This window comes from Enoplosus armatus, chromosome 6 (assembly GCF_043641665.1).
Source record: "Enoplosus armatus isolate fEnoArm2 chromosome 6, fEnoArm2.hap1, whole genome shotgun sequence".
NCBI classification, from domain to species: domain Eukaryota; kingdom Metazoa; phylum Chordata; class Actinopteri; order Centrarchiformes; family Enoplosidae; genus Enoplosus; species Enoplosus armatus.
In genome coordinates this window covers 19,075,205-19,102,727 of record NC_092185.1, presented here as the reverse complement: position 1 = coordinate 19,102,727, position 27,523 = coordinate 19,075,205, and the positions used below count along the sequence as shown (strand labels likewise).

General features: G+C 42.6%; 1 protein-coding gene across 1 annotated transcript in view; it reads right to left on the bottom strand.

Annotated features, from left to right (window-relative positions):
* Window positions 1-441: 441 nt before the first annotated feature.
* LOC139286668 (neural-cadherin-like) overlaps window positions 442-27,523 on the bottom strand; it is a 76,893-nt gene continuing 49,811 nt past the window's right edge. The window contains exons 18-33 of the mRNA XM_070907556.1: window positions 25,634-27,242; window positions 24,786-24,879; window positions 23,781-23,965; window positions 22,594-22,823; window positions 21,821-22,098; window positions 19,616-19,830; window positions 17,846-17,973; window positions 17,561-17,688; window positions 14,787-14,910; window positions 13,204-13,387; window positions 12,825-12,991; window positions 10,175-10,439; window positions 9,329-9,512; window positions 7,860-8,110; window positions 1,639-1,793; window positions 442-1,008 (exon numbers count right to left, since the gene is read on the bottom strand). Coding sequence (XP_070763657.1) covers window positions 442-1,008; window positions 1,639-1,793; window positions 7,860-8,110; window positions 9,329-9,512; window positions 10,175-10,439; window positions 12,825-12,991; window positions 13,204-13,387; window positions 14,787-14,910; window positions 17,561-17,688; window positions 17,846-17,973; window positions 19,616-19,830; window positions 21,821-22,098; window positions 22,594-22,823; window positions 23,781-23,965; window positions 24,786-24,879; window positions 25,634-27,242 — 4,764 coding nt within the window. The remainder of the gene's footprint in view (window positions 1,009-1,638; window positions 1,794-7,859; window positions 8,111-9,328; window positions 9,513-10,174; window positions 10,440-12,824; window positions 12,992-13,203; window positions 13,388-14,786; window positions 14,911-17,560; window positions 17,689-17,845; window positions 17,974-19,615; window positions 19,831-21,820; window positions 22,099-22,593; window positions 22,824-23,780; window positions 23,966-24,785; window positions 24,880-25,633; window positions 27,243-27,523) is intronic.

Here is a 27,523-nt window from a genome sequence, read left to right as displayed (position 1 = left end):
TACAAATGAAACAAAATCATTTTGTCACATAAACGATTTCATGAGTCATTAACAGCAAAAAGGGATCCAGCTCTCTCACAGGAAACTCATTTGTCGTCTCACTTGCAGACGTTACTCGTATGAGTTTTATGACATGAATAGTTTTGACACAGGGCGCTTCCGAAAAGTGCTTTCTGTGGAGTAAATACTGTACAGTGCAATGCCAAGTAAACAATACATCACATCTGATCATTCATTGGTAAACATCTTTTATATCAAAGAACTTAAATGTTCAAAGTTTCATCAATACAGTACATTTATAGCAGACTTCACATAGACCCTGGGCAACCTCCCAGTCTCAGAGTATTTCACATTTAATTATCTCCCTTTGGAATTCCACCAACACCCTCTGATTAGTGTTGCTTTTCTGCAACCTTCAGTTCTGTTTCTCCGAGTGCAGCCTCACCCGCTCTTCTCACAGTTCAGCTGCCCCCTGCTCTCCTTCAGTTTGTCTCTCTGGCCCTCCGGAGTCTTGGAGTCTCCTCTCAAATCACTAACCACGGCTCGGAGGGTTTTGAACCTGTCCAGCCGGGTGCTCTGGGCTGTCTGGAGCCTGACCTCTGAACCCTGAGATGCACTGAGGGAGCTGAGGGAGCGCACCGCCGCCAGGCCGCGCTCCTTTCCGGAGGGACGCCGCGGTGTGGTCATGGTGCCGAGCTCCCCCGGGTGCTCCATGTCCCTGATGACCTCACACAGGTAGCGGGCCAAGTCCTGGCTGGAGAAGGAGAGGGTTTTCTGGGAGCGGCGGAAGGTCAGAGGGGACGGTAGGGTCTCTGTCTCTGAGGGGGGGATGGCCAGACGCAGGGCTATAGCTGCGCTGCCATTCCCATTAGACATCCCCTTCTTGTTGTTGTCCTGGGGAAGCTTAGTCTGGGGGTAGGAGATGATGCTCTGTGGATAGCTGTACCGGAGAGACTGTGCCGGGCTGGGCTGGAGGGAGCGCTGCAGCTCCACCATGTTAAAGGCATTCTGGGGGACCAACAGAGAGGAAAGAAGGAAGGATAGAAGAGAAGAGAAGAGTCGTTTTCCCCCCTGTGTAATCTTTTTGGGAGTTTAAGCGATAATGAAAAAACAACATTGCCACATGACACCAATCTGTGCTCAGAGCAGTGTAGCTCAGCTAATGCCTCTGCTATGAAGCTACTCCTCAGACTAAGACGAAGATCCACCATGTAGGAAGAGATGTTGGCAACAACAGTGCCATTGATTAGCCAAGTAATTAATTATCTGATTGCAGAAGGGGGGGGGGGGGGGGGGGGGGGGGGCTGTTATTACCAGCACTATTAGAACTGAGGCTATTGGTGTCTACTTGCTTAATTTCAGCTAATTGACTCACATTCCTCGATCTCCAGGGAACTGATATTTGTTGTTTTTTTTCAAGCCACCAACAAACACAGCTCTCTATCAAATGCTGCTGTTTGCTCGTTTAGCTTCTGTCCTATCTTATTTTTTTTATCCTTTTAAAAAGTCCTGAAATATAGTATGATGGCATTTAAAATACATAAAAAAAAACGGAAATGAGAACTTCACAAAGTGCACTAGCCGTGTTTAGTGCTCTACTTCCTTCCTGTCTAAATACCAGCATGTGCATATGTTTACCTGGTCCTGCTCCCCTCCACCTTCCTCGTCGTAGTTGAGCACATTTTCTCGGATGTCCTCCCACTCGCCGTGGTGCGCAGACACGTGGTACACGCCCTCCTTCAGGCCCTTGTGTCTCCTCCAGCAGGAGTAGAGAAACAGGCCCAGCATCAACACTGAGGGGTGCCAGAGTGCAGGTTAACACGGCGGGAGCCCTCTCACATAATTAAAATGAGATTCTGAGCAGAGAAACATATCTTTGGGTGTAAATGAAATTGACAACGTGAGCGGAAAGTGATGATGTAAACACTGAAATACGAGTAAACACGACACCGGCTGCACTATGTGAATGTATGTATTTCTCACCAAATGTAAAACGACACCCAATGTCCTTCTAAATAAATAGGTAATTGCAGACTAATAACATTTAGCTGTAAATGGATTTTCCATCACATTGATTCGTCCTGTAAGAACTATTAGTTGCACTGTCTGCACAGTTAAGACATACTAATGGAACATGAATGGAAACAGAGGCTCCACCTTTTCACCTTTTCCGGTTGATGCTGCCTCTCTGTTCCTGTCTTATCAAAGGCCGCAGTTCCTTAGAAACCTATTAACTGAATGTGTACTCCTCCCAGCTTAAACTCAAAGCCTCAGCGGCGGAGAGGACTGCTGCAGGAGGCGAGCAGGAAAGGTCCTAAAGCATGCACATCAATCACAGCTATTGTGTGCTGAATTATACAACATGCTGGACTGACCTTTAAAGTCCATTAATCTCAACCAATATTTTTCTCCAATCTGCCATCCCTCTCTCTCTTTTTTCCTTTCTCACTATCTTTTTTTTTCTCCACTGGTTCACTCTCTTTCTTCTTCATCTCTCTAATTCTTCTTTTTTGCTTCTCTGTACTGGAACGTCCCCCTGTCTTTCCTCATCTCCTCCTCACTCATTAAGTCTCTCACTGTTGCTATTTTTCAGTCTCTCTCTGGCCTCTGTCTGGCCCCGGCTTTTATCTCTCACACTAGATGGGATCCATTTCAACGAGAATAGTTTATATTGCTCGTGCTAAGTATCAGTTTAATTGGAAATCTTCTGAGAAATACAAGGTAATCACATTAGTCTGGATTCTTAAAGTAATTGCTTCGAAAGAGAATAACGCAACGACGGCTCTTTGGGGTCACACTAACAGGCAGGTAATCATAAACAAAGACAGAAAAACAACTCCCCTAGTGCTAATCTCTCTCTAAAAAAAGCGAAATGTTATCTCAATTAAAAATCATCATCTCTATTCATTCTGGAACATCTTTAAAACCTCAGCTCCTACACTTTTCTATTTCTATACTGCTCTCATCTTAGATAGAAAAAGAGAGAGTGTAAGCTTCCCTCCCCTCGCCCCTCGGCCGGCCCATGTAGCGCGGTATTGATCAGCTGACCCGGCTCCTCCACAGCTGCGCCGGAGCGCCCTCGCAGAAAACACCAGAATCTCGATGAGGCCCAGCCAGACGCCGGCCCTCCTTCTCACCTCCAGAATGACCTGCTCCGAGGTGCTGCCTGCAGGCCTGCGCTCACCCCAGCCCTCAGCATCACCTGAGCTTATATTCCGCACGTCTCTGTAGGTGAGGAGTTCGATACGCAGCGCAAACCCTCCACCACACACACACACACACACACACAATTAGGCACAGGCAAACACACACTCGCGCACACACACACTTGTTGCCTATTGAAAAACCTCGCAGCCAGTGTGTGTGTGTGTGTGTGTGTATGATGCATGCAGCTACAGTCCAGTGAGATCAATATCACTCAGGCTGGAGAACAAACATCGCAGTCACTCTTCAATCCATAATGCTGCTGCCCCTCTGCCCTCCAACCGTTACTATGAACAGGGTATTATGATGTTAGCCTGGACCGGACTGTGCATTATGAATGAGTGCGGAGTAAACAACCGCAGCACAGCCTGATCAAAACACTTAACCCTTTCACCGTGGCTTCAGTCTGACGATAATGAGGGAAACATGAGCTGAAACATCAGCGGAGGGTTAGGGGAAGAGAAAACTGAGGAATGAGCAGAGGGAAATGAGACAGGTGAGAGATGGGGAAGAGTTGGAAAAAAAAAAAACATCATTTATTTATAAATCTTTCAGGGAATGAAAAGAACAGGCACTTTACATGATCGCGTGGCACCCAGAGCCCATATGGGGAGCTAATTTCTCCCATTCTTCAAAAAAAAAAAAAAGTGTCAGATTTGATGCCAGACTAATGAGGCTTGGTCAGACATCAGCTCATCTGGCTCTGTCAATAGCACACGCTCAACTCACATTCTGGTCGGTCTGTAATGGCCTATGTAAAACTTAATAATGGATGATCATTTTAACTTTTAATGCACGTTGAGGCAGACTGGGAGTCCCCCTTTAATTTAGCACCCAGCCAGCAGTCTCGCTTAGTGCAGCGAGTGTGAGTGTGAGTGTGTATTTATGGCGGTGGTTCCTGTGGTGATGAGGGTCATCATTAAACAACTACGTACTGTACAACCAGCTGTTCATTAAAACCCCGACCACTGGATTCATTTTACCTCCACGTGCAGGACTGTTGATCATGAGGTAAACGCGGGTTTCTTCTCTTTGCTCGAGAGAAAGAATGGTTTAGCTTATTTTATTCCCTTTTTTTTCCGAGGTGTGAAAATGTAATAACAGTCACCAAAGACAGCTCTCTCCAATCTGAATGATATTGACGAATAGTCTGTGGTTCTTGTTGAGGGGAAAGTTGGAGCCTTGAATATAAATATCTCATCAGCGACAGCGGGCAGGCTACTTCAAATGGGCCGCACCTCCTTTTAGTTAGCAGGCAAGCAACACATGCATTTTCATGAATGATGCCAAGGCCGCACTTTATCATCTTTGAATTCATTATCAAATATTGAAGACCGCTTTATACGTTTCACTCTCAAGTGTCAGAATAACTGATGTCCCAATACTAGCCACATGCCCTGGAGGGAGTGTTGAGTCAGTTATAGAGGCAGGGACAGTGTATTGAATTGCCCAAGCGTTTTATAAGCCTGTCTCTGACAGAAAGACTCATAAACAGCGATGTGGCCCTACAGAGGATAGTGAGTGCAACATGCGAGCCACTCACAAACATACACACGCGTCCTTCTGTCATTGTGGGGACCAGAAAAAATCACATTTCCTCAGCTGCAATGACTAAAACTAACACAATTGACTCATCCCTTTCCTCAGGCTTAACAATGAATTAAAGGGATAGTTCATTTTTGACACAAGAGTGGTGTTTTGTGTAGAGATATCAATGCATACACATTTAAAAAGGCCCTGCTGGCAGCAGATGTGGGTGGATATTGAATCTTGATCCTATTAGATTTGAACACAGTTTATGACACTATCAACCATGCAATTATATTAGACTGTTTACACAAGTGGGCCGGTGTCATCTGCAATTCGCAGGCATGAGTCTAGAGCTGAAACATTAGCCGATTCATCGATTAGTCTGTCAACAGAAAATCAACAATTTTGACAACCGATAAAGCATTTCAGTAATTTTTCGAGCAAAATGTCAAAGGTTTTCTTTTAAACATTGTAAATTGAACATCTTTAGGTTTTGGACAGTTCATCTGAAAAAACAAACACTTGTTGAAGATGTCATCTAAGCCTTGGGATCATTTTGATGGGCATTTTTCACTATTTCACATTTCAAAGACTAAATTATTAATTGATTGAGAAAATAAATTGATCAATTATGAGAAATTGTAGTTAGTCATATCCCTATTCAGGTCTTTCCCTTTAAACAGACTTTTTTCTCAGATAAAAACTGACAATTATATTTCTTTATATGAAAACTTCTGGTGTTCCTCAGGGATCAATTTTAGGCTCTCTATTTTGCAGTTTGTATGTGCTTCCACTTGGTCACATAATGCACAAATATAACAACACACAGTTGTACCTGCCTATGAGGCCAAATGGCCCAGCTGGCCTTACTTCTTTGAACCTCTGTCTCCCTGACTTTAAATACCGAATGTCATAAAACCTTTTGCAAATAAAACAAAACCAAGGCAGATATTTTGAATAAAATTTTGACACAGAGAAAAATAATGTGGTTTAAACATGCTTTCTTCAACTAAGAAATATATCCCAATATATCCTTTTTTCAAGTACTAAATACCTGGAAAAGGTCATCCATGTAATCATACCTTCTCCCTTAAAAATACTATGTACTCAAAACTCAAAACATCAAAATTCAGCAGCTCATGTCTCAACAGGCACTACAAAGAGACCACATAACCCTCATCTTATACCTGATTTTAAGATTCTACTCCTCCACCCACAAAGCAGTCAATGGTTGGGCTCTGGTATACATTTCTGAACTTGTGACCCCTTATATGTCAGAGTGCAGCCTTAGATCATCCAGTAAGTCTTCAAAGGGAGACTTTTTCAGTGAAGGCCCTCAAACTCTCACACCCAAGTCTAGCCAGTTCAGCTTCTACTTACTTATATTTTATAAAAACTTCCTTTTTATGCTCTCACTTGATTCTTTTCTGCATCATATAATTTACCAAACTGAACTTTACCTTAATCTGATGTTTTGGTTGTTGTCTTATTTATCACAGTTTGAACTGTTTAATGCTAGCCCCCCCGACAACACAATACATAAATGTGCTGTAAGACTGTGGTTACTTTAATGTTTTGTCACAAGATATGTCATAAATTATAACTTTTTTAACTTTTCAAATAACTGAAAAAACATTAAACATCTGTTGAACTCCTGACCAGAGCTCAAAACCACAGGCTCACACAAATGTAATGCCCCGATGTAATGTAAATGGTCAATTACAATATTATTATTATCTCAAAACTGCTTTGTTACCAAGCTTAAAACAAGGCTTTTTACTCTTGACAGTTGACATTTTGGACATACAGGATATGTGAATGGATGGTAATTTAAACGTAACAATCTAACCATTTAACATCAACGGAATCTTCTACGCATGGGGCGAGGGCTTTTATTTTGAAGACACAGTCCTCTGTGTAGTAGAAGGTATTCTTTTTCACCATAGCAAGTTGGTACATTATTCTCCAGCATGCTTTCACATTTTAAAATAGACAATGAACAAAACAGTTTCTCCAAATTGGAGGAGGAGACACAAAGCCGCTGTTTGCTGTTGTGATTGAATAAAATGTGGTTGCATTTTGCACTTTGGCACAAAAAGTTTTTGTAGATTAATCTGTTTGCTACTGTTCTTTTTTAAATTGCACGCCGCTCGCTGCCAGATCTCTGACCACAGGAATCTTGCCCCATGTATATCCATGTAATACCACTATGAGAGAGTAACTCACAACACTTGTGTCAAATCCAAACTATCCCTTTAACCTACAACCTCTTGATTAAAGTTCAGTTTAACCCCCTAACCTTAAGAATAAGAGTGATTCTGATAAATAAACTTTATGACAGACCTTAACCTAAATCTAACCCTTAACCTAGAAGGAACTTTGCTAGAGACAATAAAAAACTTTTTTCTAGATGTAAGTGATCCCTGATTACAGCTCAGGAACAGTGTACATAGCACTAAAGTGCACAATATGGACACATTTATGGTGACTTGGAAAAACAGAAACGTACACAGAAATGCGGAAGGAAAGGCAAAAGAAAAGGACACCAAGGGAGTAAAATGAGTGGATGGTGGGATATAAAATAAGTTGGACAGATAAAAAGTAAGGCTGAGAGTGAAATTGACTTCTGAAGTCAGAGCGTAACATTGGAAGAGACAGGGGACACGGAAGTGATGAGAAATATAGAAAAACACATAAAGAAACTCCTCGATTCCCCAGGGACTTTAACAGCTTCCCCGTGAATCACAAATTAAAATATACAATGTTCCCCTCCCTGCTTCTCTGGCAGTGCAAATATTTGTTTCATGTTTCTGTCAACCTCCCATGGAGAAATCACATTCTGGTGCAACTCAAGAGATCAATACGGCTACAAGATGTGTATGTAGAACCAAACGGGTGGAAAACAAATAAAACAGTGAATGTTACAGATGAAACCAAACATAAACAACCATGAAGATGAAAACAAACAAAAATAAGAATACATAAAGATGAAAATCAATGTATTACAGATGAAAAAGAGAGAGAGTGGCAGACAAAAACATATAAAACAGATTTAAAAACATGAGAAGAGATGACGACAGTGTTGGGTTACCACAGGTAGAAGAGGACATAGTCGACATAGCTACCTAGAAAGGCCATGACACAGATGCTGATGGCGAACATGGAGCTAAGGCTGAGGCTGTTGCCGTCCTCGTTGTGGAACATGGCGAGCGTCACCTCGCAGTGGCGCCCCCGGTAGCCCTTGCTGCAGTGGCAGGAGTAGCGGGACGGAGAGTGAGCCACACAGGTGCCGTGGCGGCACGGCCGGCTGGCGCACAGTGTGTAGACACACACTTTGCCCAAGGAGCTCTCTTTGGTCATGTGGCCGGGAGGGCACCTGTGCAGAGAAGAGACAGTAGTGAAGAGAAAAGACAAGAGACACTTGGGAGGCTGTCAGATAAAAGGAGCACTGAATTTTACAGAGCTATGAAACCTAAGCTGACAGTGTAAAAATAAATCCCTCAGGAGTTGCACCTCTTATATCAGATTCAAAGATATGCTCTTTGAAGTTTACAGTGTCGACTATACTCTCACTGAAAAAATGAGAGAAAAAGAAACCGAGAAGCTAAGCTCGGCTTTGCAGCAGTAGTCCCTCAGTATATTTGTACAAAATATCCCCTGAATATCAGTCACCCCTGCCCCCTGCTTCTCTCAATGCTTTGTATCCTGAGGCTGTGCTGCAATCACGGAATATGGATATCTAACCGCAGTGAAAAGCCCCACACTGGTTCAGAGTCTTGAAATCACAGCCAGGACACTTAGTGGTCCTGCAGAGTTTAAAGGGGCAGCCGAGACTCTGACAGTCCCTGCTGTTATACACTATTCTCTCAGGTTGACACACTATTAGACACACAGTGAAACATGGCTGAACTCAGCCTAGCTGCCATCTGGTGGACACTTTGAATTCAAATGTGTTGCAAGAAACTAAACTAAACTACTTAGATGCACTATCTGTATTTGCTGTTCAGGTAATATATCATCAGTATTGATTACTGTATATTTGATTTTCTTCTTCACCATATGTGTGCATGTAGATTTATGATTTATTATATATTATAATAGGATATTTTGATTTAGATATATATTACTTAATGTAAAGTACCTTTCATTATTATTCTTATACCTTATATCTTATACATGTAATATCATGATTTTCAAGACTGTCCCTCTTGACATATAGTATTTTTGGATCAATGATTTGTCTGCTTTTTTGTCATATGTTGCTTTGAAAATTCGAACATATAAATGCTGATAGCCAGACCTTGTTTATAGCTGACAAATGATAATAACCTCTTCAACCTCTGTAGCAGTTTTAAAGTTCCTTTCCAAACAGTTATATTATTATATCTACCTGCTGTAGGAAAGTGTGTGAGTCTTGATATCATTTCTTAATTTTTACAATTTGGGAGTTGAGTGCTGGCGTTACTAATTTCATTATAAGCAAGGTTGTGGTATACAGTCCTCGTCTCTGGATGTATGTGTACAAATATGTACAGAACGTGCCTGCCTACTGTATTTACCATGCTGGGTAATTTATTCTGTATATTTACAGCACCTGCACTCATGGTGTCTCCAGAGGTCCACGCAGACCAAGGGAGGGGAGCAGTGATGCTTCCTGCAGGCTTCTGAAGAGCAGCCGACAGAGACGCCCTGCGAAGTGACCAACTGAAGCTCTTCTGAAGGCTGCTCCCGATTCAGAGGGATGGGGCGGCCGTTAAACCTCACATCTCGCAAACAGCCTGGTGGAGAGAGAAAAAAAAGAGGAAGAGGAAAAAAACTTTTACAATGCAGAAAGACACCCCAAGACACCACTCCTCAGGCAAAATCTTTTATGGACACACATTTACACCATTGCAGGGGTGTAAACTCAAATACACACACACATGTAAACAGACTCGCTGACGCACCTGCCGACCAACGCACACACATGCTCTCATGCATGCAAACACCCAAACAGCCTGAGGCTAAGCTGTCAGCATGGACTTCTTTTTTTTTTTTTGTAGGATATTTTCTCTGCTGGTTAGTTTGCTCACTCTGTGGGAAGCATGAGGTTTAACACATAATTGAAATACAGATCAGTCCCACTGACTCACTTTCTCTCATCTGCTGAGGGATCCAAACACCTTTGAGCCAGGTCGTGAAATGCAGAAAAGACCAGTAAGTGGTAAAGATGAGCACTGAATCATTTACATGTCCGTTAATTTCAACAAGTACACATTAACTGTGAAGTCTGCTCCTTTGAGTGCACATTTGCCAATTAATCTATTTACAAATTGACCTGCTAATTCTTTCCCCTCATCTATTGATTTTTCCAATCAACAATTATTCATCCATTCACTCATTTATCTTAATATCCGCTCATTCAGTCTCATTCTACCAAATCATGTGAGCAGCCACCTACCGAGGAAGCTCCGGTTGTGTCCTGAGGGAAAAGAGTTTCCAAGCATCACCACGGAGGGGTCAACAATGATCTCCTGACTCTGCCCAGGCGAGGCCGTAACCTCTCGTCGCCCACCACCTCCGTCCAGGCGCAGGGTGAACTCTCTGCCATACCGATCCAGCTCCACCTCATGCCAGTCTCCGTCGTCGAGGCGATGGTGGGGCAGTGTCAGGTTGTAGTCTCCATCTCCAAGGTTGTATAAAACAGCCAGCAGACCCTGAATAACCTGTGATACACAGTAGAAAGTCAGGCAGTCAAACAGACAAGAGAACCTGAGAAGCAAGAAATAATAAAGATGTTTTAATATTTTGAAAAGGCTGGAGATTTGATGGAGTCGAACGTCAAATACTAGACCGCAAATGGAAGAATCAAAACAAGATGGCCTGTCTTCTGCAGCAGTGTGGATTTCAAGGCTTGGATGGTTGTGAATAAAACTGTAAAACGGGGTGACACAAATTCTACACTGACGGACCTGGACTCCTGCCATATTTTGCTGTGTTGATGGGCAAAAACAGATCTTCAGCATAACAACATTGTAGGAAGTAGGCCAGCTCCCGTGGTGAAGAAAAGGCAGCAAAGGTTGGGCCAAGAAAGAATTGTGATATTTAACTACCCAGAAAAGACTCTCTGTGGTGAACCTGCCAGAAAAAATGGCATGAAAATTTCAGTGGTAAAAATTAATTCAGCAATTTTGCAGCCATGATGCTTTGCAGAGCTGCCGTACACATCAGTGCATGGCAGAAGCTGGAGTCATCCCGAAGGGAAGGTATACAAGAAACAACAATTATCTTCAGCAGTTAAGGATGAGCGCACACAATGGACTCAACCAATGAGGGCCTCCCATAACTGCAGCTTGTACATGTCCAAAGCTTAATTGGAAACAGTGGGGCAAGATAATTCACATTCAGCCCAGCCTGCATTAACTATTGCTCCCTCAGCATGGGCATCTCAAATGCGACTCCCCCACTGGACACACACATACAGCAAAAGCTGACTCTGCTCTCCCCACTGCCTCATCCTGCCCTCAAGTCCACAACAAAAATGAGCAAAGGACAAAGGACTCAATCAATACTCAGGAAAAAATCTGATTATATAAACTTTCTGCAGCGCCCCCAGAGATCTACGCAATCACCATTAAAGCACAAAATGTTCAAGAGAATTTCTGTCTGAATTTCTATAGAACTTTTCAAACTCAAATCACATTGAATACAAAAGAATAAAAATGAAAAGCTATGATTTTTACTGTTCTTAAGGGTCACTGGTCTTTGACAAAGTAGTGAATGTCAGTCGTTCCCAAAAAACTCCTCCGCAGACTGCATTAGATAAATGTTTTCTTTACAGAGACACCATACTCCTCGGAGAGCTGCATGCTGTTTATACCCAGCTAGCCCCTGGTAACCTTTGTGTGAAAGTGTGGTTATTTATTCAGTGTGCACTCTATCCCATATCTACCCTTAAGGAAAAAAAAAGGGGAGAGAGACAGCCCTTTAAATTAGGGCTTGTTGTTGGCAAACACACCAGGCTTGTGCTCAAGTGTTTCTAAGAGCTTTGAGACAACCAGGCTGAAAATGCTTCAGCGTGCTGCCGCAGACAGACATCAGATGTTTTATACAGCTCACCAATTCAGCTCCAGAGAAGCTTTCACAGAGAGGCTTCACAGAAAGGCTTCACAGCCCACATACAGTAAAGGCTACAGCCTTTTCCTTTTCCTGTCACTGTGGGACTGCAACAAGGGAAGACGACAACATTGTTTTTCCTCATGTAGTGTAAAGTTCCAAAGAACAAGAGACGATGCTTTAAACAGCGCTGTCTAACAAATAACGAGCACAAGCACAAAGACAAGATGTTTTCAAAGACAGACCAGTGGTGTGGAGTTTACCATGAGGGAGGCAGGTTCACTGCAAACAGCTGACCTGTGAGTTAGCCAAAAGTGACAGACCTAACAGCGCCATTTACTTCCAGGTGCAGTTCACAGTCAGCCTGTCAGTCAATGAGGCAAAAGGCTTTGACAAGAAACACTGGCTTCATATCCACTCAGGAAAGTGTCAGGCAGGAGAAGCATGCTATTATTGGAGCTTTAGCCTAAATGAAGTAGACTTGTCTCCTGAAGAAACGCTGTGTGTGAGCACCACTCCACCCCCAGTTGAGGCAAAGCTAGCAGCATGCAAGCAGAATTGACTTTGAGCTCACCACTTGAAGCAAGCTGTGTCAAAACACCTAAAGTACAGAGCAGGGGATCTGACCTTCACTTAAGCACATTCTGCCCTTGAGTTACAGTGCCCACAATCACTTACTTGCCGCACAGATTTGTGTTTGAAACATTAACCAGAGACAGAAATAACCTTAAATAAAGGAGGCCTCATTTTTTAAATAGCAGCCTCTCAATAGCAGCATTTTGCAGACTTATTGAAAGGCCTCGTCGAGAACATACATATGCCAATCACCAGCCCACTCAGCATCCACCCATATGTCTCCAACCCTGGTATTATTCCCTCTCAGCCTGACAAGCATTTGCAACAATCATAGTCCGGGCCCAAATTATCATTTTAAGGCCCACAAACAAGACAATCAGAGCTGTCAAGGTGGAGGGGAGGGACCGGCCGTGACTCACCTCTAAACGTAGGTATTCATTCTGCTCCTGAGAAAGCAGGCTGAGGATAACACCGGCGGTGGCACGTGTCCGAACCCCAGCGCGGACCCTCGTCTGACGCGCAGGCAACGACCACAAGAGCTGGAACTGAATGTGGCTCCGGCCGTCAAAGGAGAACTCTGGAGCCACTTGTCAATCAAAAACACAGAAGGCTTGTTCAATTAATTCAGCTGTCATATGGGAAATACACGAGGATATCACAGCGAATGCGTGCTGTTCTGCAGAAGCCCTTCATGTAAGACGAGGTTATCTTCCTACAGCAGAATGAACTCCGTGGATATCTCACTGTACTTTCCCTGAAAACCTCATGGTCAATTAAAAAGCAGTTTGTTATGCTCACCTTGATCACACTGAGGCCCTGTAAATCCCGGGTCACACAGGCAGCTGAAGGAGCCCCACTCGCCGTGACAGCTACCCCTCTTGCCACAGGAGGGAATTTGCTCCATGTTGGCGCAGTGGTCATCAATAACGGAGCAGCCTGGCACAGTGTTGGAGGATTCAGCCGGGGAACCGAGATCATATAGCTGAATGGAGGAAGAAGAACAGGAGGAAAATATGAAGAGGAGCAAAACTCAGTGAAGGGAAAATGAAAGGGTGGATGTCTTTGGCCTTGCAAAGGAAATGTGATTGAAGATTGAGAAAGAAAATTGTATCATTAAATGAAAGATGCTATAAATTAAAATCTGATTGCTGGTTGTTGAATGATATAGTGCATCATTTTTATTGATCACGTGTAGGGAAATCGAAGTGTCACAGCAGCAGAATAAGCTCAAAATAAGACACGTAGACCCTAGAAAAAATAGAATACTACACACATTATTAACAATTATATACATAACCATGAAAAATAAAAACAGAAGTACTGTACACAAATAATGTCACAAGATAATTCATTTGTAAGTTTGTTTAGTCCACTACATATATTAACAGCTATAGTTACGACTTACTTTCTTAAGATTTTACATACAAAAATATAATCAGTTTATATAAATAAATTGTATATTTTTTATTTTATATTTCTTATTTTTATATTTTGTACATACCTTTAGTTCTAAATTATGCTATTTTTCTACTCTGGAATGGGAGCACCGGTACTGTACAATTTCCCCCCGGGGATCAATAAAGTATTTCTGATTCTGATTCTGATAATATGATGTGTTGTTATAAATTACATTTACCTACATTTTGTGCCACCTAAAACAACTACAGTCCAATATTACAGTTCTGTTTATACATTCATGCATCAGTTATAACAATTCAATATAATTATATTCTGCCACTTAATGAGACTCAAGTATAGTTTGGTGATATTGCGTCTGTATTTTTACTTAAAGGTACCCTGTGAATTTTCTGACCACTAGTAGCTCTATGGAGCAGTGTTTTTACAATTTTACAACTGATTCAGGTGGCAGTAATGCACCAAGAAATAAAGCAATGGGCCCACAAAATGCAGAATACTGCTAGCAAGTAAATGTGGACATAAACAATGCAGGTTTCAAAATGTTCGAAAAATTGGCTTTGTAAATATTTTATGAGGAGGGAGAAGCCCTCAACTTGTTTTTGTGTGACCCCATGAAAACAAACACTGCGTTTGGTGAGAATCACTGAATGTAAACAGAAACGATGTTTATAGGAAAACACCACAAGGCACCTTTAAGTACAATTCTGGATAGAGGACTATCACTTGTAATTAAGTATTTTTATGCTTTTACTTAAGTAAATAATGTAAATGCTTCTTTAGCTACGTTGTCCTTTAACGTACAATTGCGCTGAAGTATATACTGTACATCTGCTATAAAAGATAAAAGAAACAACATGGATCTTCATCATCCAAACTAGTGAAGAATAAAGGATTACTATATAGCAACAGGCTTCTGACACAGGCCTCATGGACATGTGTATTGAGTAAACTCTGCTTGTTACCTTGCTGTCCACGAGCAAGTTCCTTATACATCCAGTGTAGTGTTTGTGCTGCAGCTGTGGGTATTCATAGGATATGTTCTCATTGACGCCTCCAAGCTGCAATACATGACTTCCATTCAGATACCTGGGAAACCAGAACAACTCTCAATGACATAGTAAACAGAGAAGAAGAACGTGAGGAGGAGAAGAACAGGAAACATGCACCATGTAAGTTCTCAAATTTACAATTCAAAACACAAGTCTCTATATAAAGAAATACAGAATGGAAGCAGAGGAATAGGAACATACAGCATACAAGCTGTCAAGGTTAAATTCATGGTTTCATTCTGTTCCTGCTGCGGCTGTCATCACTTTTACTGTTTTCTAACAAATAAAATATGACATCTTATTCTTGTGCTTTCTTCCCCTTCACTTATGTTTCACAATCTACATTTTGTCATCATGATTGTATATACTATGATTTTCTGTTGTGAATCTATTCTGTGCACACAACATCAATTGCATGTCTGTCCGTCCTGGGAGAGGGATGCCTCCTCTGTTGCTCTTCCTGAGCTTTCTTCCATTTTTTCCCTGTTAAAAGGGTTTTTTGGGGGTAGTTTTTCCTCATTCGAATCGAGGGTCTCAGGGCAGAGGGGTTTTATGCTGTACAGATTGTAAAGCCCCTTGAGAAAAATTGAAAATTGATATTGGGCTATGTAAATATAATGTAATTGACTTCTTACTGAGCCCCCCAGGGTCAGCTAAGAGAGAAAAAAGCCATGTGTAAATCTGTACTCTTGGTTTACAAATCCACGCCAACGCATCTGGAAACCGTGCGTACGGAGGTCCCCAGTTCTTTTTGCGAAGCGACAGGAAGTTTGTCAGGAAGAAACTACAGAAATATTAAGAGGATGGTGGACTGAAATAAAAAAACAGATGCATTATAATGTTAATTAGCCCAGCTCTAACTAAAAATGAAAACTAAAATCTCGGTAAAAGCATTTTACTGGCACAAAAATATGTTTCCACCCAGTTGTGCATGGTTATGAGAGTACGGATTTACACATGGCTCTTCTTTTTCCCTTACTGTGAAAATAAATGCCTGACAGGTAAATCATTTTTGCATGAAACGATCAAAACACAAACTGATTCAGCACAGCAACTCTTTGGTATTCAAAACTGGCTGCAATGTTTTTCAGTGCTAAATGCAGCTTGTTAACTAGCACATTCCCTGGACATTTGGACTATTTGTATTACCTAATAAGTCCAAACTCAAATACAGTGATTAAATTAATGGTACTTAAAGGTTCTTACATTTTAGAAGTTATTAAAATTAATAGCAGTGCTGAAGCTCTTATGTACATTGTTAAATTTAAAAAACTCATAGCTTAAAGACACAACAAAACAATGAGCACAGTGGCAGGCCAAGCTCACGATGGAGGAAAACAAACTCAGCTGTGACAAAGCAAAGAGATTAGTTGGCATTTTAAGGATCATATCTGAGGATGTCCTCAATAGTTTCTTCCCTCCAGACAGGGAAATTGAAAAATGTAACCTAAAACAGAGTCACTATCTGATTTGATTACAATAAATGATTCCATGCAACTTGTACATAACACCATTTTCAATACAATTTATTGAACATGAACTATAAGAATGCATTTTTGTAGAATAAACCAGAGGTAGGGACATTACTCTGTTTTATGATCAGGGAACATAAGCTGTTTTCAGTTGGTAAAATACTACTTTGTCCTTTGGACACTGAGGACGCGCCAACTAGGTTTTGCTAATTGCTAATAACTTTGGAGCAATTATGAAGTAATTGAATAGTCTATCAACAGAAAATTAATCAGAAACACTTTTGATAATCAATTAATAATATAATTCATTTATCAAGCAAAAATGCCAAATATTCTTGGGTTCCAGCTCCTTATATTTGACGCTTTGCTGCTTTCTCTGTTTCATATCATATCAAACTGGATATCTTTGGACAGCCAAAACAAGTAATTTTAAAACACCACTTTAGGCTCTTGGAACACATTTCATGAACCAAACTATTAATCAGTTAATCTAAAAACCAATCGATGATGAAAATAAGCATTAATTGCTGGCCTAACTAACTTTTAAAAAGACTTCATTTAAATGTTATTTTTTAATTTTATAGTCCCACCTCAGGCTTCATCTAATCTTTCAGGACCAAATCCCAAATAATTAATACTCGGCTGCGACTGTGTGGGTGATGTTACGCACATTTTGTGTTGCAGCACCAGCATTACAAATGCACTGTACATGCCAGAATATCCTTTACATACAGTATATGCAGTACACCTCGTAACCACATCTATATGTAAATATTGACTTCATTTTTCACTTTTACCACCTTGCTAACTGCTGCTTCTGTAACTGCTAATGCTGCACTCTATACAGGATTGTTTACCCCCGTGGGAACATGGGGCATTTAGACACTGTCCCTATGGGCCATGCATCCTTTTAGATTTAAAAACAGCGAAGAGAACAAAACCCTCAGTAGATTAGTAGTTTACAACCAAATGAAAAAAACCCAGAAGGATCTCTGGAGAATTTCTAAACCCTAATTGTTGGCTACTTCAACCATAAATGCAGAGGTTCTTCAAAACAAACATGTATTTATCATAAAATAGAATAAATACAATGTATTATTTATGTCATGATTTAGTACTGGAGGCCCAAGGTGCTCATTGTAGGATCATGTACCAGCTTGGTTTATATATTGTACAGTGTTGGCCTGACTTGTTTCATTTAATTATTGATCTTACTTGTCCCTGTTGGGTGTGACCCCTCGAATTTCACAGGATGAGCGGTCCTCTGTCATTGCCCATGAGTCCACACCTTCTGTCTCCATGATAATCGCACTGGAACATCGATCCAGAGTGAAGCGCACTTCCTTTAAATTGGGGGAGAGTGGAGAAAGGTCATCGCTGCTGCATATGTGGATGTGTGAGTCTACAGTAGCAAGGCACTCTCTACAAATTACAGCATATATTTTAATCTGACGGCTTTATACACAGGAAGAAAGAAAGAACTGAATGCACTTCTCTTACTTTACTGTTGCTCCTCACATCAAGGCGATGCCAGCGTCTGTCAGCCACCCCAACATTATTTGTTAACTGGAGGACCAAGGTCCCAGAACCATGGTTAACTTTCAGACTGGGTGTCCCACCAATCAGCTCTGAGGAGAAAGAGAGTTCATGATTAACACTAGCTACTCTAAAGTAAAGCAATGAATTATTATTATACCTGAATGAAAAGGTTTCAACCCAAAAAAGGCAACTCTTACAGATTTGTAGTATAGAAAAAAACAGCTAAACTTGCTTGCACAGACAAAATGTATGGGCAAGGTCAAGAAGAAAACTGTGAGGAAACGCATTGCAAAAAACAGACAAGATGCAAATTACTTGTTCGTACGGGAACGGAACACAAAAAACCCAAGGGACATAAGAAAGTATCTCACCTCAAAACAATAACCTAAAGAAGAGAATGACAATACCATATGACATAGCTGGATTATAGCAGGGAATCTGAATGGCACCAGAAACAAGGTGATGGAAAATAGTTGTGAAATAGGAAATGAAAATCAATTAAAGGGTCGGTTCACCCAAATTACTGTTCACCGCGAGCTTTGAGTTATCCAGTCATGATGACAGTTTTTCTGGAATGAGATGTTGCTGCAGATTGTTTTTTTTTTTCAAATCTCATTTTTAAATGATGTGAGCCCCACAAATTAAATTGAATTCACCTTTATTATATTGGGGTGGAGGCAGACATCTGAGAGACAGATGTCTCAAAACCTGAGCAAGGAAACTAAACTTTTTGCATGGCTAAATACCACAAATGGTAAATGAGAAAATGTGTTTTTGTGCAATTGCAAACCAACCCTTTAAATTAGCCCCAGTGTTAAAATGAAATCATGGAGATAGAAAATGGTAATTGGAGACTGTACTGTATGTATGTATGTAAAAGTGTGTTTTTGTGTGTGTGCAAGAGAGACTGAGCAAGTCGAGATCTCATGAGTATTTACCCGTTGACAGCTACGGTGCAGCTCAAAATGCATGATTTTGACGGGTTGCTATCACATTTCATAAATAATCATTTAGAATCTCCCCGTCAACATCTTCATTATTATTATTACCCTGTGCCAGTAATTTCAAAAATAAGCAGCAGTGTTACAGCACCATGCACAATGTATTAATCTACCCATTCAAGCAAAGAATAAATGTTTATTTAGACATCACGACCCATACTGTCAATAACTAACATGAATCATGACAGTAATGAGGCTCTGTTTGCTTTTGGTCTTGCTGCAATTGCGGTTGCATGGAAGTATTAGTCTTATGCATCTGAACTATTCACAATCACCTATTCACTGTGAAAACATTTTTCTTAGTGCCCTTGATTTGGAGGATTCAGGTTTGAGCCTTTGTATCAGTAAGGATAAACCCTGCGGACAGATCCTTGAGCGAGACACTGAATGTCTGCCAGCCAGAGAGTCGGTCCAGAAGCTGAACCACTGCTCTGACGCTGAAGCAAGGGGGTAAACAAAAACACAATTCATTATGGCACACGACAAAGTATTACATACACAACAGTTAAACTGGGTCGCCTGTGTAGCACCACATTAAGTACTTACTGTACAACTCGGTAGAGTGAGCGCTTATATCCCTCAGCAGTACACTAACGAACACATTTTGCCTCATATATCTGATTAGCTTCCACGCAGTAATTAAACACACAAAATTAAGTTCCAAGTTTTAGTGCAGTAACGGCCCGCGGGGCCCTTGGCACTCATCTAATTATCCAGACTCATTCTTTACCTATGGCCATGTAGTCCTCGGCATCCCCAGGCAGCAGAGTGGCCAACGGGCCGGCATACAGTAGCAATCCGTCGTCTTCCTCTGTCATAAACTCCAGTGAAAGATGGCTATCAAAGCATGGCCTTATGGGGGGAAACCAGGCATAGCCGTTGCCAAGGAAACTAAGTCTCGTCTGCTGACAGTCTGGCCCCTCAAGCTGCGGGGGGCAGTGGCACCTGTAGCACCGAGAAGAAGAAGAAAAAAGAATCAAGGCAAAACACGGGGAAAGAAACAATCAGTGTCTTTCATGTTTTGTGCTCTGCGAAATCTTCACACTGTCCAATCTCTGGATCTGTGCGTGGTGACTTTTCTCTGACGGACGTGACAGTCTTGTTGATTCACACAGGCAGAGGGCTTTGACTTTGCTCCAACACGCCGACGGTCCACAGACAGCTAAGAAAGCGCTTTTATCAATCAATTGTTTGCATTAGCTACAAAGCCCTGAATATTCAATTCTACATTAAATCAATTAGCTGTGAACGCAATATTACTCCGGTCTATTCTTTATCTATCACAGCTGCCCGAGCTAGACCCTCTGGAGACTGTTCCTGCTCGGCACATCACATCTCCTTTGTTAGGAGATAATTAATTCTATTTCTCTCACTTTTCTATGTGCCGCACCAGCACTGGTTCTCTGGACGTTTTCTCACTTATCCCCACCCACCTCCTTCTCATTCTCAAGGTATTACACACTTTGGTTGATATCAACGCGATTGGCTCTTCTTGCACTTATCTGCTTTGATTAGAGCTTGAGTGTTCGGGATCACTGCACTTGCAGAAACTGGATGTGAAACGTTTTCTGCACCTCTTCTTCTTGTGTATGAGACCGTAATGCTAAATATCAATAATCATACAAAAACACCACAAAAGAAGAGATACATGCAGTGATGAAAAACAGCCCATTCAATCATAGCGATGGCGAGCATGGAAGGGACCAGTTGATCTCATCCTGTCCCCTCCACTGCAGGCATGTGAGACAAGCTGGCTTTGCTGATAATGTCAAAGCCATCTATTTTCATGCAGTGTCTGAGGAAGGCTGTGTGTACCGAGGCTGTTAGGGGCTGTTTCTCCCCATTGCTGTTTATTCTGCAGAGGGGCAACACATGTCAGGAATACTGATCCAAACGCAAAAGGGACGGCTTAGGCAGAGTGTAGCCTTATGCATACATATGCACACACACACACGCAGCACAGCACCTCACTCTTTCACCGCTCTTTCATGTGACTCATGAGAGCAATGCCAATCCAAACCAAGAAGTGCAGGGCATGTTTTTCCTCTCTTCTGACTGACAATATCTGATCAGCTGCTGACTGAGGTTGCCAGTTAAGCTCCTTCGACAGAGGATAGAACCAAAAATTGGATTTTTTTATGGTTGTACAGCATTCATATGAGAGCACATATAGCACATATGGGGAGATAGTCTTCTCACAGAACAGAGGCTTCTTTCAGCAGCGTGCAGATCAACTACATCAGAGACAATTTATAGGATAAAAACACCCTCTCTTTGAAGCCTTTGACAAACTTGCATGTACATGTAAATGTTGATGTTGAGGAGTTGTGAGCATAGAGGGGGGGCAGAGTTGTACTAATCCCCTTGCCCTATATTTATTTAATCTGGGCATTAGTGTGTGCATGAAATAAAATGTGTGCTTCCTCTGCAATAGACTCCCACAGAGACCTATATACTACAGATATTTATCAATATCTAGGGTTAATATTAAAAGCACTAGCTAATGACCTTGATACAAAGGCTATGTTCATTATTTACTATTAAGTTCTGCAAAACACAGTGCACCAGAACTTCAAAAAATCAATATCAGGCTATAAATATAGAGACCTAATTTAATAGTCTTGGTAAGATACACTCAGATATACACATACATTCATGTACATGGCAAACAGACTAAAACCTGCTACTCTATATTCAGCTGACAACACAGCAGAGCAGCTCAAGTAAGTTGGGTCAAGTTGCAGGTGAAGGAGATTCTTCTCACGAGGGGCGCTATTAGTCATTCTGGGCTCATTTTTCCAAGATGTCACTCTTATAGTAAGTCTAACAGGACTGGAGAGAAGACTGCAGCACACCAGGAAACTCATATTTCCTATCTTTTAAGAGCTTCTTCCGACTCCAAATCCTCCTGAACAACTGCAGACATGCTTCTCACCTGTATCCATTCTGGGTGTCGACGCAGGTTCCCCCATTAAAGCAGGGGTTACTGGGGTAGGACGAGCAGGGTTGGTGGGTCATTTCCCTGGCAGCGCAGCCACACATAGCCGAGGACGCCAATGTCACAGAGACCAGGGATAAAGCACCTGAGTCTACCAGGGTGGGCGAGTCACTGATGCTTAATTGCGTGGAGCAGCCGCCGGATGTCTTGCAGTCTGTGCGCACACACTCGTCTACCTGCACCTGACTCACATTCACACGCAGCAGTGACTGCAGCTGCGGAGAGTCAGAAAAGGGAAGAAGGGGGAGATGAGGGAGACAAATACGGGAATTACAATAATTGCCAGTGAAGATACAAGGATTTGTATCTCCAATGTTGGTGGTGAGGGGTACACAATGATTTCCATTTGGAAGGGATAAAAGGCCAGCAATGCAAAAGAGGAAGGCAATCTACATAAATGCTTTTAATATTCTATAACTGGTTGTTTTTAAAGGAGCAAGACATATAGTTAGGGATGACAGAGGAATCAAAATGATGCACAATCAAAACATGGAAGAAAGACAGTGATTGAAATAAAAGAAAGGAGACACAGAAGAAATGAATGGGAGAGACAAAGAGACATGACAGGGGCAGGCAGTAAACAGACAGAAAGTTGGTGTGAAAATAAAAGGGCAGATAAAAAGCTGTTATCTCTTCCCCTCAAGCTCCCAAGTGTATCACTTGATATATGAGCATTGATCTCTATCTATCAGACACGATGGTATATATACCTTCTTTTTATGTGCGGTGAGGACAGCATGCAGTTTCTCTGGGCGAAGGTAGCCATTATCGGTTAGCACATAGAAATGGATGTCCACTGTTTTCTCCTCTCTGTCTGCGATGCTGAAAATGTTGATACTCCCCGGTCTGACGGACAGGGTTTCAGACAGGAAGTCCCAGAACGTCTCCAGCCGACTCTTCCCCTCGACGTGAGAGTCGATAAAATCTCTCGCTGTAATGCCTTCGGGAGACAAAGAGAGTGGGGGCTGATGCAATAAGAACTACTGACTCGTCAATGACAACTACAGAGTTGATCAAAGTCTACTGAGTTCCAGATTCCATTAGCACAAGAGGTAGCCTAACATCTCCCTCTATTGATCCTTTTCCTCACTGAATCATTCATAAGGTGAATGACTCGCGATGTAGTCAAGTAAAAATCGTTTATTTCTTCACTGAAAGGGTCTTGAAGAACTGCCTTGTCTAAAACATTTTAATGACCGGGAAATCCATCACATTTGTGGTGCCACCTTCCAATAATATCTGGAGAATGAATCTCCAAAAATGATAATGACTCGCAGTCAGAGACATACATTAAAGCCTTCAAACTCTGTTCGCCAAATGGCTTTTTAAATGTCAAGGACTTTACCTGACACTTCCAAATTGACCTTTATAACTCCGATTTGCTCTGAGAGACTGACAGAAAAATGAACGCTCTAACATAAACTTCAGAGGGTTAAAGAATAAGATGAAGAAGGAAACTATTACCAACAAGCACTGTGAATGGTTGCTTTACAATGCTTAGAAATGTTAAAGAATGCAAGTATAAAAATTTCTGCCGACAGCTTATTATTTCAGCGTTAACTGGATTGACAACATGATAATCATTCAACGAAAAGTACCAATTTATTCATGCCTGTGGCAGATGCTGTCTCTCTCAACATCATCTTCAAATTTAACAACAACAGCGGCAACAAAGAGCAAGCGTTCTATTTTGTGGAGGATGACTGAGAGAGAGAATCCAATTGAAAAACTATTATACTCAATATTGGTTTAAGGGGTCATGTAGAGACATAACAGATGAACTCAAGGGTTGAATCACAGCAACACCCATCCACCTGCAGAGCTGCAGGCACCCAACGATTCAAAATTAACACAGTGTTCATGCCATCAGGTGAGTCAGTGTTTCTGCTAGCGTTACCGGTCAGACGCAGCGAGGCAGACGACAGGATGGCCTTTTCCTCCAGCTCCCTGACATGAACTCTGACCCCTGAGATCACGTCAGGCCACACCCCATCAGACACCCCGACCCTCAACCAGTAGCTGCCCGCTGGGGTGTTCTGTCGCATGGTGAGCACGCCTGAGCTCTGGTTCAGACTGAAGTACCTGAGAAAAGCAGTGGAGCTGTTAAGTAGGAGAGGACGGCTTCAGCGGAAGATGAGAGAGGAGAAAGAAAAGAAGAAAGACAATTGGCTTCTTTTGTTTCTGAGCTCTTGTTCAGAGGAAAAATACCTGACAGATGGCAAACAGACAAGTAGAGAATTGGTCAGTGGTACCTGGGTTCACTCCAGCAGGATGTGAATGCAAATTCATTTTGAAAAAGAAAAGAAAAAGAACAAAAACGCCAAGAAGAAGAAGAAGACAAAAATGTCTAATTCTTTGGCTCCAAAAGAGCTTGATAGTTGTCATGGTAACTGTCAGAATTTGTTATATGAATAAAACAAATATGCAATTGGTATTTCTAATCTGATCTTGAGGGTGTGAATGCTGAATAACTGTACAAGGTCCCTGATGGAGTCAGACTGCTCGTACGTGTCTGTTTCATCTTGGGAACATCATACAGGTGGACCGGGATTTCTTAGTTTGTTTGAATCTGATTGCATTTTCCAGAGTGGCAATCACTGTTGACGGCTATGATTAAAGTCCTTTGGAAAGTGTATCTTATATTAGAAGCCAGGGAATTGGATCTAGGATTAGGAGAAGTACCTGTTAGGCATGTTTCAGGCTGAGTGATATCATTGAAACAGGCCTTGTTAGAGAAATACGGTATCAACGCTGAGTCCACATCCTCTTTATTTTTACATTCCTACACTGTTGGCAGTTCTTCTGGTACATTATTGCTTTAGCAGTTGTACTTGTGCTGCACATTTGGAGATCAGCATGTTTTTCAGAAAAAAATTATATGCATTTAACAGAGAGCTCTTACTTGGCTGCGCTTGTCTCCAGAGTGTAGGTCTTGTTGTCCCAGTCATCAGGATCTGGGGCATACACCTTCCCCAGTGCCGCATTTGCCATCCTTCCTGTTATAGGTAAACACACACACACACACACACACACAGACACACACACACACACACACACACACACACACATTGATTCCGTCTGGACAGAATCTGCTGATGCCAACACTTATCTTTTCGTCCCTCTCTTCTCCTTATCTTGCATTCTTGTGTTCTGTTCTACTTATTATGCTCATAACTGTGGAGCCCCACTGCTGGAATGAATAGGCGCTCAGTGCTCCACTTCAGAGAGCGTGGAGCTTAAGGAAGCCGGCTATCTCAGTATGGATTATGTTATTATCGACCTGCAGTGCCAGAGTACTGCAGCTGGGTAAACCATGGCAGAACTGGATGAGTCACGGCATTCCTGTTCTCCACAATTAGCAATACTGCCTTGAGTGTGTGATCAAAACACTAACAAGCCAACATACCTAACTAACTTACCTGTAGGGTAATACAAAAAGAAGAATCATGATTCTTATCATAATGTGATGTTCAGATGAGCTTTAGGCATAGGGTTGGCAAGGGAAAAATGTGCTGAGGGCTTGAGAAAGGATTTGACAACGGTATTACCATAACAAAACACTGTTAGAATGTAAAAGGAAGAGTGCAATTATGAATTCCAGACTACACCGAGCAGGTATGGGAGTGAAAAGTTTTCCCTTCAGCTGTAGCCTTAGTTTCCCCTCTTCACTCAAGCTCTGCCTGCAGTAAAACGCTCTGTAGCGAAAGCAAGGGGCAAAGAGAATGAAATGAGGGGAAGCGAGCGACTCACCCTTGCGGCTATGCACATAGACATCTTTCTCTCCTGCTTGATGGGCGTTATCATTCTGGTCGCCAATGGTGATGGTGAGCGTGCTTGTGGCTGTCATTGGTGGATCGCCGCTGTCAATCATAATCACCGGCAAGCGGAACTCGCTCTGCCTTTCCCTGTTGAATCGCCGCAGGGCCGTGAGCGTTGCAGAGCCGTTCCCGTGGTCCTGTAGGTGGAAGTCGATAGAGTAAAGTGAAGGCAGGGAGAGGAAGAAAGGGGGTCCGTGCTCTGGGGAGTCTCGGTCCACAACATGAAGCAGAGTTGAGCTCCTGTTGAGCCAAACCACTTGAGGTGCTGGACCGTTCTCCCACAGGACAGGAGTGTAGGCTGTCTCCAGCTCCGGCCCGTTGTCATTCATGTCCAGCAGCAGCAAGTGGACCGTGGCACTGCCAGTCAGTGCTGGCGTACCCCGGTCTGTCGCTATGACAACCAGTTCATAACCTGCCACTGTCTCCCTATCCAGCGGCTTGGCAACTGTGACCACACCAGCTCGGCTGACAGTAAAATGTCCATATGGGTCAGACTGAGGGAGAATGCTGTACCAAATGTCCCCATTCAGGCCTGAGTCAGAGTCAGAGGCCGTGACCTGAATTATGCTGGTTCCCACGGTTACGTCTTCAGGCAAAGGGGAGAGCAGGTGGGAATTCGGGGCAAACACGGGGGCATTGTCATTCTCATCCTCCAATAGAACCAGACAGTGGATGAGGCTGGAGAAGTCAGAGTCCTCCACCTTGACTGTAAGGTTAAACCGCTGCTCCCCTGGCTTCTCAAAGTCCAGCTTCTTCTTCAGTCTCAGAGTGCCCGTCTGCCCCAGTCTGTGGCTGACCATGTAGAATCGTTGCTCCGGGTCTCCTGCCACCACACTGAAGGCCAGCTGTCCATACGTGCCAGCGTCAGGGTCCACAGCGCTCAACTCCAGAATAGGAGCATCTTCATTAGCGCTCTCGGGCACACGAGCACCACACCAGTCCTCTCTAAACTTTGGCACATGGTCGTTGATGTCTGCTACCACTATAGCGGCGGTAGCTGTACCAATCATGCCCCCGCCGTCCCGGGCCTCTACGACCAGCCGGTGGCTGTCAGCAAACTCCCTGTCCAGACCCTCTGCTGCCACAGATATGGTGCCGGTGCTGGAATCAATAGTGAAAAGGTCTTCATTGTTTGCGTTGTGCACATTCTCAGTAATCCGGTAGGTGAGGATTGCGTTCTGACCCACGGCTGCATCATCAAGGTCTACCGCTGTCATTTCCACAACAAATGTTCCAGGAGGTGAGTTCTCTGCCACGCTACTGTGGCAATTATCAGGTGCGCACGAGAAGGTGGGGGCGTTGTCATTGATGTCCCACACGTTGATAATAACATCCGTAAAGCCAGTAAGTCCCTCGCCCTCTTCGTCCGTTGCCATGACAACAAAGCGCCAGACGGCACGCTCCTCTCGGTCCACGGTGCGCTGGGCATACATCTCCCCTGTGATGTCATTGATCATGAAGTGTGACTCTGCCCCTTGGCCATGAATGGAGTACCGTATGGCGCCCTGGTCAGCATCTTTGTCTGGGTCAGTAGCTGTCACCTGCAGAGATAAATACTAATCCAGTCAAACCCAAATTACTACTCTCTCTTATCTCTTTTCAGCCGTCACCCAGGTCTTCTTTGCTTTTGGATTTTTTCGACAGCCCATTTAAGTGTTTGCACTTTTTCCTGACCACCTAAATTAAAGCAATGAGCTCTGATCAGGCATGTTTCTTGTATCTGGCCTCAGAGTGGATCTGACAGCCTTACTGCTAAATTTCCCCACTCAAGATAAATCACTGCTGTCTCTCTAACTTAGTGGAATGATAATTCCATAATTTT